At 59.4% G+C, this 10,189-nt stretch overlaps 1 protein-coding gene across 2 annotated transcripts; it reads right to left on the bottom strand.

The window, feature by feature from the left end:
* Positions 1–9,850, bottom strand: PTPN7 (protein tyrosine phosphatase non-receptor type 7). Of its 2 annotated transcripts, none has more exons than XM_041489616.1 (10): positions 9,742–9,850; positions 7,600–7,828; positions 7,035–7,218; positions 6,517–6,601; positions 5,906–5,982; positions 3,375–3,512; positions 2,495–2,605; positions 1,783–1,940; positions 820–933; positions 1–265 (listed from the first exon to the last, which is right to left on the bottom strand). In XM_041489616.1, exons 2-10 carry the CDS (start codon positions 7,728–7,730, stop codon positions 172–174), a joined length of 1,092 nt encoding a protein of 363 aa, XP_041345550.1. In that variant the 5' UTR covers positions 7,731–7,828; positions 9,742–9,850; the 3' UTR covers positions 1–171. The 2 variants fall into 2 exon arrangements, with proteins under 2 accessions (XP_041345550.1, XP_041345551.1); XM_041489617.1 differs by lacking the exon at positions 9,742–9,850 and adding an exon at positions 9,080–9,142.
* Between the last annotated feature and the right edge of the window lie 339 nt (positions 9,851–10,189).

Genomic DNA, 10,189 nt, shown 5'->3' with positions numbered 1-10,189 from the left:
CCAGGGTCCAAAGCCACAGTCGGGGTTGGCTTGGCTGTACTCATCCCGAGGGATGCTCACGCTGCTGCTCTGTGGCCTGGCAGCATCAGCAGGGGTTTTGGTGAAGGTGTCCCCGAGGCTGGTGCAGGAGAGGTCAGAGCAGGGAGCCACAAGCCCGCTGGGAGCCCTGCGCTAGCAGCCTGCCCCCTCTGGCAGCTGAGAAGCGTAGAGAGCCAGCGTGTGGTGGAGGAACTGGTACTGCTCGCTCGTCTGGATCATCCCACCTCTGCAAGGGAAAGGCAGGGCCCACTGACACTTCACCAAACACAGAACCCTGCTCCCAGCTCTCTGCCCCCAGGGCACAAACATTCTCCCTTCACCAGCCATGTCAAGATGCCTGTGAAGCAGGCAGCAGATCAGCCCAAAGAACAGAGTGGTTCAGGAGCATTGCTGGGCTGTTCAAAATGAGACTAGCAGCTGATTTGGTGCTAATTTCACCTGTACTTCTTGAAAAATGGCCAGGTGGAGTGTTTCTGGATTTAGTGGCTGAGCTGGAAGGGAGGAGCAGATGGCTGCCGGATTCACAGCCTCTCTCCTCTCCCTCATGTCCTCATGTCAGAGCTACAACAGCTCTGACTGCAGAACCAGCCTGGCACTGGGAATTGTTTGCTATCCACACACCTGCATCCCCCAGCCACCCTTCTGGTTTCCAGCAGAAACAGTCCCCGTGCCCCCTTGGGATGCCCATCCCCATGTCTCTGCCACATCCCACCCACAGCCCTGCTCCCAGGCTTGGCACCCAGCAGGACCCTCCAGGAGCCACCTGCTCTGTGTACCCACCTGTCTATGCGCAGATGGCACACGATTCCAAGGATATCCACCTCCCCCTTGTCCTGCAGCTGCTGGCACCCAATCCTGGTGGCAATGAAGCAGCCGGTGCGGCCGATGCCCGCGCTGCAGGGCAGACACAGCTGTGAGCATCCACAGCACCCACTGCCTGCACCTGCATTGCTGAGCTGGGTGCACTCCTGGATTGTGATTTCTGCCTAGAGGGATGCTGGGGTCCTGACCCCAGCTGCCAGACCAAGGTTCTGAGCCAGGCACCAAAAGCCATGGGCTGGGGTCACTCTGCCATGGCAAGGAGTTCTTGCCATGTGGCACAGCCCAGCTGAGGCTGCTCTGCAAGCACAAAACCAGTCTGTGCCCATCCATGTGCACTGCAGGGGGCTCTGCAGCCCCCTCCCCTCCCAGCTGGGCTCCAACCCCAGCACCAGGTTGGCACTCAGCCTGCAGAAGTGCGAGCTGCACGTTCCCTATGGACAACCAGGTGCTCTGCTCCACTGTCCCCAAATTCACTCAGCAAGGAGAGAATAGGCAGAGGCCACCTCCTGCAGGAGGGCTGTCCTGAAACAGGGCTCCACATCCAAGCCACAGGCCATGCTGGTGGCACAGGGAGCAGGAATGGGTCAGGTTCAAAGGGACCAACCATGGGGTCACATGGTTCCATCTCCCTGCTCAAGCAGGATCTTCCAGAGCTGGAGCTGTGGATGTAGGGTGGGGCTGGTGGCTGGGTCCCAAATGCAGACCCCTCCTGCTCCCACCCTGCTGGACTCCAGTGCAGGATATGCCACTCTTAGTGCCACCATCCTGCTGCCAGGACAGGAGCTGCTGATTGACAGCTCTGCTGTGGGTGGCTGTGCCCTGGGATTTCTGCACCAGCATGGGACCTGTGCATGAGGACTCATGGGGGATTGGCCCCGAGGAGAAGCACAGATAGGGCTCAGGTGAGGTGCAAGCTCTTACCTGCAGTGCACCACGATGGGCCCTGGGCTGGCTGCAGTCTGCAGAGCCTCCTCCACCTTGGCCACCAGGTGCAGCAGGGGCTTGGCTGACTCAGGTGTCTGCTGGTCCGGCCAGGAGGGGAAGAGGATGTGCTTGACCTTGCGGCATTCCTTCCCAAGCTTTTCCAGCACAGGACAAAGAGAAATGGGGATGTGAGGGCTTGGGCCAGATGAAACGGCCCAGCAGAGCTCAAGCAGCCCCTACCCATCTCAGCCACTCTCCTCCTGAATCCCTCTTTGAGTCTCTGCCAGACATGAAGGAGAGACCCCTGGGCCAGAGCCAATGGATATGTCCATCACAGAGGATGAGAACAGAGGCAGTGTTCCAATACTGCCACCAGAGTCCAGGCAAAACAAACCAGATCCTTTAGCCTGGGTCAGCCCAGGGTGACACAGAGAGCCCATGGGGCAGAGTCCAATGACACAGTGCAAAAACACCAGGCTGGTGCTGCTCTGCCCAGCTGACCCCTTCCCCTCTGCACCCCAGGGCTGGCTCCTGCTCCCTCCCAGCTTCTCCAGGCTCTGCACACCTCTCCTCTGGCAGGGGCCTCCTGAGAATCATGAACCCTCCTCTTTCCTGTCACAGAGCATTGCCATCTCACCAGAGATGTGTCAGGGGCACTGCTGGGCCCCAAGTGCTCCCTCTGTGCTCCCAGGATGAGGCTCAGACCCACCTGGATGGAGAGATCCCGCACCACGTACTCCACAGACTCGCTCACCCCCTGCACGTGGATGGTGAAGGGGCCATAGGTGCCCTCCTTCTCGGGCCAGTAGTGGACACATTTCTGGAGAACAAGGCAGGTTTGTGGCTGTGGAGATGCTCAAGGCACCCAAGGACCCTCCTCAAGGATGTTTGAACTGTGCTTGAGCCAGTGCTCTTGGGAGGGGCAGCACCTTTGGGGTGGTAGGAGAGCAAGGAAGGTGGAGGTAGAGTGATACAGGGAAAGCAAGGGATAGATCCCTACCCCTGCACCCTCTCCCATGCCCTGGCCTGGCTTTCAGGCCCCAGGATTGCATATCCCTGCTCAGCCCAGGAAGGTTCCAGACAGCAGGACCAGGGCGCAGGGAGGCTGTCAGCTGGGAGAGAAGGGAGCAAGGACATGGCCAGGAAAGAGTTTCCAGTTCTCAGTTCCCCCAGGCAGGTGCTGGTGGTTCCCATCCCAGAAGCAGAAGCAATGGGCAGCAGTACCCCTCTGGCCCCCCAGAACTCTCCCCTGGGCTGGATCCCCTCCTGAGAGCTCTCAGCCCAGGACAGAGCTCTGGGGGGCCAGAGGGGCACTGCTGCCCACTGCTTCTGCCCCATCCCTGGGGGCTGCCCTCAACCCTTTATCCTATTATCCAGCCCAGAGCACACAGCCATGTGAGGAGGAAAACCAGATAGGGCCAAGGCTGCAGCCCTGGGGATCTCCTCCTCCCCTTGTGATTCATCAGGGAACCTTCTGAGTCAAAAGCACAATGAGTGGGTGCACAGCCCCACATTTGGCCTCACACAGCCCTCCCCTGTGAGCAGCACCCCACCCTGCTGTGCCCAGGGCCTGGCAGGCTCAGTGGTACCTCCTTGCGCTCCTGCAGCTCGGTGATCATGACGATGAGGGGAGCCTCCTCCTGCCACACCATCTGCCAGAAGTCGGTCACGGTGTTCAGCAGGGGGCCCTGTGTGGCGATGTACTCCCGGGGCCGCCCCGCGTAGCCCTGCCGAGCACAGGGACTGTCAGGGACACCCTGAGGGCACCGGGGGCTGTGCCCAGCTCACTCCAGCCCTCACCACACTTTTCTCCTCCACAGTTTAGAGGCTGAGCTACACGTGCTGTTTCCTACTAAACCTGTCCTTAAAATGCTTTTATAGATCTGCTGAGGAGCCACCAGGCATCCTCCCCATCCCACTGGTCCCATCATCCAGGAGCAAGTCCATGCAGCTGGCCTTGCACACCCAAGGTCACTATCCATGTGACAATAGCTGATGGGTGCTTTGGCGAGGCAAAGCTCACACAAGGAGCTGCACTCCTCAGTGTGGGAATTTCCACAAGGACAAACAGGAATCCCTGTTCCACAGCTCCAAGCGTCCTCTGTCTCCAGACACTTCTACTGGTATAAAATTGCCAAAGGTATAGAAAATCCAGGCCTTCCCAGCAATCTGTTCATGGTTTGGTCTCACAAGAAGTTGCACTGGCCCAGCTAAGGAACAGGAATGTTCTCAGGAACATTTTGCAGAGCCCTATTTTCATGCCTCGAGATGATTTATTTTTCCTAGGAAACATGATTAAGGAATGTCATTCTCTGGGGGTGTCAACCCTCGGAATTCCACTTTTCCCCCACAGCCATGCTCAAAAACATTTCATGTGTGTGCCCAGCAGGAAGAGCATCAATCCCAGGTGGGGCTGATGTGATCAAACACCTGCAGAGCCCTCCCAGATTCCTGTGCCTCCCAGGCATGCCCACGCAGGCTGTGTTGCCAATTTTCTGATGTGCCCACAAATTCCTGCACCACTACACCTCTGAGGAGGCAAGGGGAAGGAAGGGGTCAGGAAATACCAGCTGCACACAGGGGTGGGCAGTGCTTGTGCATTGCCAGCAGTCAGGTGAGGCACAGGGGATGCAACAAGAGGGGGAGATGTTGGAACCCTGGATGCTGAGAATTTTAAACTTTCTGTGCTGACAGACTCTGACCCCCAGGGGAACACTGTTTGACCTGGGCTGTAGAGAGGGCTTCCAAAATTGATTGACAGCACTAGGATTATGAATATGTAGTTTAGTTAGAAGTGTGTAATATCACTGAGTAGAAAACTTAAAGTTTTAGAATATAATAATACATATAGAACTAAAATAGAAGTTTTAAAGTGGTTACTAGTCTTTCTTCTTCACCTACTTCTTCATAAGTTTAAGTAGAGTTTTGTAATTAGACAAAAATGCCCACATTGCAGACTTTAAGTAATTATTTAAGTTATTGAGTTAAAAGTGAAAATAATTTAGGTGTCATTTCTTAATTAAATAGTTTAGTCTTAAAAGACCTTGTAAAGAAAAACCCAGCATTCCTGGGTGTCCCACACCCCGGGGTGTAGGGACAGGGTGGCAGTGCCACCCGAGGTGCAGCTGCATGCTGCCAGGCTGCCTCAGGAAGACACAGCTCCTCTGCTGCCCGTGAGCAAACTGCCCCTGGAGCTCCCAGCAGCTCTGGGAACAGTGCTCCTGTCTCAAGGAGCTTTCACCCTCCCTGCTGGGTGCTGGTTGCTGCTGTGGGTCTGAGCCACAAGCATGATCAGAAAAGAAATGCTCCTGACAGCCCTCCAGCTCCACCTCCCAGGGTTTGGGTGTCACCCCAGCCAGCACTTTTTGTGAGCTGCTTTTCCAAGTCCTGCTTTCCCTCATTGCCTCACTCACAGCACCCACGGCCACCCCTCTGCTTCCCTGGCCCTGGGCAGCCCCAAGGCCAGGGTGCTGCAGTGAGATCAGTTGCTCAGCCAGAACCTTGCCCGCCGGGCAAAGCTGGCACCTGGCTCACAGAGATCCCATTCTGGCAGAGACTGCAGCCTGGAAGGGTTTGCACAGGGATGGAATCAAAACCAAGTCGTCTAAGTAACACCCTAGGGTTCGGGGATTTCTCAGTCTCTGGAAAGGAACCCACCATGTGCCAAACATAAGCCACACCCCATCTTCATTAGCTCCCTTCCTGGGAAATTGCAGCAAGCTCCCTGAGCAGAGAGGAAATCCCAGAATGAGTGAGGTTTGAGGATCTCTGAGATGCCATAACCTGCTGACACAGCTTGCCTCCCATGCCTTTGCCAGAAAATGGGCCAGCGTGTGAGGAGCAGATGGAGAAGCCACTGCAAGGGAGCCTTTTGGGGTGCTCAGTGTGCCCAGGAGCCAAGAGCAGCTCCCTAGTGAGACTCTCCCACCACAGGAACAGTGTATCTGCCCTGTGCAGATGGAGCCACATCTCCAGCTCTAACAGGGGTGGAAAGTTAAGTCTGCTGCCCCAAGGCAGCCACAGGAGAGCAGGTGACAGTGCCCCAGCTTGTGTGACCCAGTGTGGCACCTGCAGCCCGGTGCCCTGGGAGCCCTCGCTGCAGCCCTGGGAGAACACTCACTGTGATGTAGTTGGCATTTATGTAGCTGTCTTCTTCCTGGCTCCCAGCCCTCCTGAGGCAGACCCGGCTCTCAGGATCTGAAAGATGTCACAGGTCTTACCCAAGGGACTGATCCTGCCCATCCTCCCTGCCTTGACCCCAGGGGTTGGAGGCTGAGTCCTCCTGCTCCGTGCCATGCCCAGAGCTGTCTGCACCCTCCCTCAGGCCTGTTCTTGTCCCGCTTCAGCCTCACTCCCCTGGCAGGGCACAGCCCAAACCTGCAGGTGCCGTAGTGAGCAGGGGGGGTAACTCACCTGCAGTGATCCCCAGGACATCCACAGAACCTGACTAGAGCCCAGCTGAGCCCCTCCAGAACACCCTCAGCCTTTACACTCTCAGGACCATGCCCTTGGGATATGGAGGGCCCCATGAGTGCTGCACACCTGGGTAGGACACCCCAGGGAGCAGCTCCCCACGTACCCCCAGCACTGTGCACACCCCTACAACACGGGCAGAAGGAGCAGCAACAGCACCCAGGGGTGCCCACCCAGTGCCAGGGCTGCTCTGAGCCACCCCTCACCCACAGGCAAACACAGGCAAAATGGGGGGCAAAGGGACACAGTGGCACGTACTGGGGAGAATGGTTTTGTATCTGTCCTTGAAAGCACGCCCAGGGATTTCCAGCTCCTCCGGACTCACAAAGTTGGGTGGGATTTTCTGCAGGGGGAGAAAACAGCCATGAGGAAAAGCCCATTGCTGCCACTTGTGTCCCCTGGTGGTGGCAGACCTGGCTGCCCAGCAGGGCAGAGCTGACCCAGGGGCATCCCCAGAGATGGCAGCTCCTGGGATGAGTCCTGCCTTTACTCCAGTTGTGGTGGGACTCCTTCCAGAGAGGCAGTGCTGGGAGAAGAGCATGGCATGGGAGGGCAGGACAGGGATTTCCAGGGACCCCAACAGGAATTGTGTGCACCAGGGATCAGGTGGGACCTGGGCACCACTCCCCTCTGTTTGCCCACACCGCCTGCCCTCCCACTGGGGCTGTGGGGCACAGGTGGGCTCAGAGCCCAATGTTCACCCCATCAGCCCCACCACCGCCAACCCCTGCCACTCCTCCTGAGAGGAGGAAGAGAGAAAATCGTGATCATCACACCGAAAACTCCTCCTGGAGCTGTGCCAGGCTCTGGGCGTGCTGCTGGAGCTCCTGTTTCCTCAGCACGTGGCTGGATGTCCTCAGAAACTTCAGTGTGATGTCCCGTGGCGTGCAGACAGGCTGGATGGGCTCCACGTTCCCTAGAGAGCTCATATCCAGCACTAGTGACACATTGGAGCCCCTCCTGCAAGGCACAGGGGTCCCTGGCTGACCTACTGCCACCCTGGGACAGAAGGACAGCCCACCCCACTGCATCATCAGTTAAAACCACCCCACACTGAGCAAAAGCCAGATGGAGACCCCAGCAGATGGGGAGATTGAGGAACAAGGAGCTAGCTGAACATTTTGTCTTTCTGCAGGGAAGCCCCTGAAGGACTGAAGGTGTCGGGATTTGTCCTGGGCTGGGTGGGGGCCAGGGCTGCCCCCACACTCAGACCTGGCAGCTGCAGGCAGAGGCTGGCAGGAAGGAATGTCAGGGGAACCTGGCAGGCAGAGGGCTGGCAGGAAGGAGTGCCAGGGGAGCCCTGGGATGAGCAGTGCCATGGGTACCCTGAGGCACACTCACCTCTCCTGGAGTCGCACGTGCTTCTTGGCAGGGGGATTGGGCTTGTCTGGCTTGTCCATGTCCACTGCAGCTGCCCGGGCTGCCAGGCTGCCCCTATGAATTCTGGAGCACACCAAGCAGGCTTGGACCATGCTGCAGCAAGCACAGAGCCCTCGTCCTGAAGCACAGCAGGGCCACACGGGGGGCTCTCAGCTCCTGGGAGATCATGGAGCCATCAGAGGAGAAGCAGCTGGAAAAGAAAAGTCAGATCTGAGAGACACCACAAGGCTGGACGGAGCCCCCACAGATGGTCTGCAAGCAAGGGATGGATTTTAACTGCTCAGTTGTCCTGGAAGCAGGACCCCCAGCCCCAGTACGCAGGCAGATATCCTGGAAAGCTCCCAGCACAGTCACCCTTGGGGATGCCTGCAGCACTGCAGCCCACACTGGTGACCCTGGGCATGGCACCAAGGGCCACCTGCTTCCTCTGAGGGGAGGACACCCACCCTGTGCTGGCAGGGCAGGTCTGGTTTGGGGGAGCCCCAGATGCTCTCCACCTCCATGGAAGCACATACCCTCTGTTCCCAGCCCTTCCCCATCACTGTCTCCTTGCTTCCTCCTGAGGACATGGTGGGGAACTGAGAGCTGGAATGTCTGAGCACAGCAGTGCTCAGCAGGTGACATGAGGTGGCTGTAGCCACTGCACGGAGCCTGGCCATCTCCTGCTGCAGGGACACACAGACCAGGCACCCTCTACAGCCTCATGGCCCTAGTACAGCCTCCTCCATCCCGCAGGTCACAGCAACTGCTGAGAGGAAACTGCTTTATCTGTGTGGTTGAGCAAAAGGCCGTGGGGCAGCCCAGCTGGGGAAGGTGCCAGACATCCTCCATCACCAGCCAGGGGTCAGCCCCTGGCAGGGCTGTGAGGTGCAGGTGATGCTGACTCACCTCTGGGCACAGCTCCTCATGGTGCAGGCAGCACCCGGGGATCCTGAACTTCCTCCTCATCCCCTGCTTCCTCCATGAGGAGGAAACAGACCCAGAGGCAGGGAATGATGCAGAGTCAGAGCTCTTGGTGGGCAAAGAGTGGGATCCCAGGCAGCCCATCTGCTCGGGGAGGTTGTATGGAGAGCTGGTGTCCACATGGTGGTTGGGAACACAGCTAGGGCAGGAGCTGCTCCCCAGGATTCCCTGCTGCCCATTTCTGGGAGCGGCAGTGCCACCACTGCCACTCACACCATCCCCATGCCCCACGCAGGGTGTTCTCAATCCAGGCATGAGGAGAGCAGCTGCTGCCCAGAGACAGCCCAGGCTCCCATCTCAGTCTGGCCAGGAAACACCTGGAGATGCCAGGGAAGCACCTCAGCTGCAGGGAGAGCGCCCACATGGCCTGCCCAGCATCCCAGCCTGCCTGGCGCTGCCACGCACACACACATGCCCACCGCCCCGGCACAGGCCCGGGGGCTCTCCTGTCCGGCCTGGCGGCCTGGGGGCTGCCTACCTGCTGCCCTGTGGCGAGGGCTCCCCGCTCCGGGCCCAGGCCCGCGGGCACCGCGCGTCGGCCTGGCAGCACGGTCTGCAAGTGCTCAGGAAGCCGCTTATCAAAGGAGCTGCTGCCTCTGCTGCTTCCTCTCCCTCCTTCTCCCCCACCCCGGCTGCCGCCCACACACATACCGGCCACATCTCTGCGGCTCGGCTCTGCCTGCCCGCCCAGCCCTGCTCCCCACGGCCGGCCTGCCCCGGGCACGGCCCGGCCTCCCCAGAGCCCCGGCTGGCTCCACAGGCAGCTCCGCCGGGGCTGCCGGCGTGTGCTCGATGCCCTCTGTGACACGCCATGGCCAGCACTGGTGCCACCCATGGGCAAGAGCCAGCTACACGGCCACTGGCAGGAGGCGTGAGGCAGGCTGCTTGGCATGGTGCAGTGGGGTTGCTCTGGGGGCATCACACCACACAGCCCACGGGAAGCCAGGATGAATCCTCCCATGCCCGCTGTCCTCTTGCCCAGGCCATGCCCTGGCTGTTTCCCATGCCCCTGGAATGTGCCAGGGCTCGCTCAGAGCCTCCCACCCTCGGTGCCTGCCCGTGTGCTCCTTGTGCCACTCCACCGTCCCAACCCCTGCCCCAGTGGGGACACCTCTGTGCACCCACGACCACCCCGGGTACCTCAGAGTAGGACAGCTGGGCTCCCCCTGCCCAGCAGGGAAGGGCAGGGGCGTATCTGGGGACACAGGTCCCTGGGGCCCGGCTCAGGTAGGCCAGGTCTGCCCTTGGGGCACTGCACATCCTTCCTGACACATCCCCACTGCTCTTCCTGTTTTGCCCAGGCCATGCCCTGGCTGTTCCCCATGCCCCTGGAATGTGCCAGGGCTCGCTCAGAGCCTCCCACCCTCAGTGCCTGCCCGTGTGCTCCTTGTGCCACTCCACCGTCCCAACCCCTGCCCCAGTGGGGACACCTCTGTGCACCCACGACCACCCCGGGTACCTCAGAGTAGGACAGCTGGGCTCCCCCTGCCCAGCAGGGAAGGGCAGGGGCGTATCTGGGGACACAGGTCCCTGGGGCCCAGCTCAGGTAGGCCAGGTCTGCCCTTGGGGCACTGCACATCCTTCCTGA

Source organism: Pyrgilauda ruficollis, unplaced genomic scaffold, assembly GCF_017590135.1.
Source record: "Pyrgilauda ruficollis isolate IOZ18807 unplaced genomic scaffold, ASM1759013v1 scaffold95, whole genome shotgun sequence".
Taxonomy (NCBI): Eukaryota; Metazoa; Chordata; class Aves; order Passeriformes; family Passeridae; genus Pyrgilauda; species Pyrgilauda ruficollis.
The sequence above is the reverse complement of the archived record's forward strand: the minus strand, read 5'-3'. Positions and strand labels throughout refer to the sequence as shown.

Excerpts from the sequence above, each read along its gene's own strand:
- PTPN7 (XM_041489616.1), bottom strand. The coding sequence starts at position 7,730 with ATGGTCCAAGCCTGCTTGGTGTGCTCCAGAATTCATAGGGGCAGCCTG. Across the intron at positions 7,219-7,599 it reads CACGTGCGACTCCAGGAGAG|GAGGGGCTCCAATGTGTCAC; the intron begins GTGAGTGTGCCT and ends TGTGCCTTGCAG. Across the intron at positions 934-1,782 it reads CCCATCGTGGTGCACTGCAG|CGCGGGCATCGGCCGCACCG; the intron begins GTAAGAGCTTGC and ends TCTGCCCTGCAG.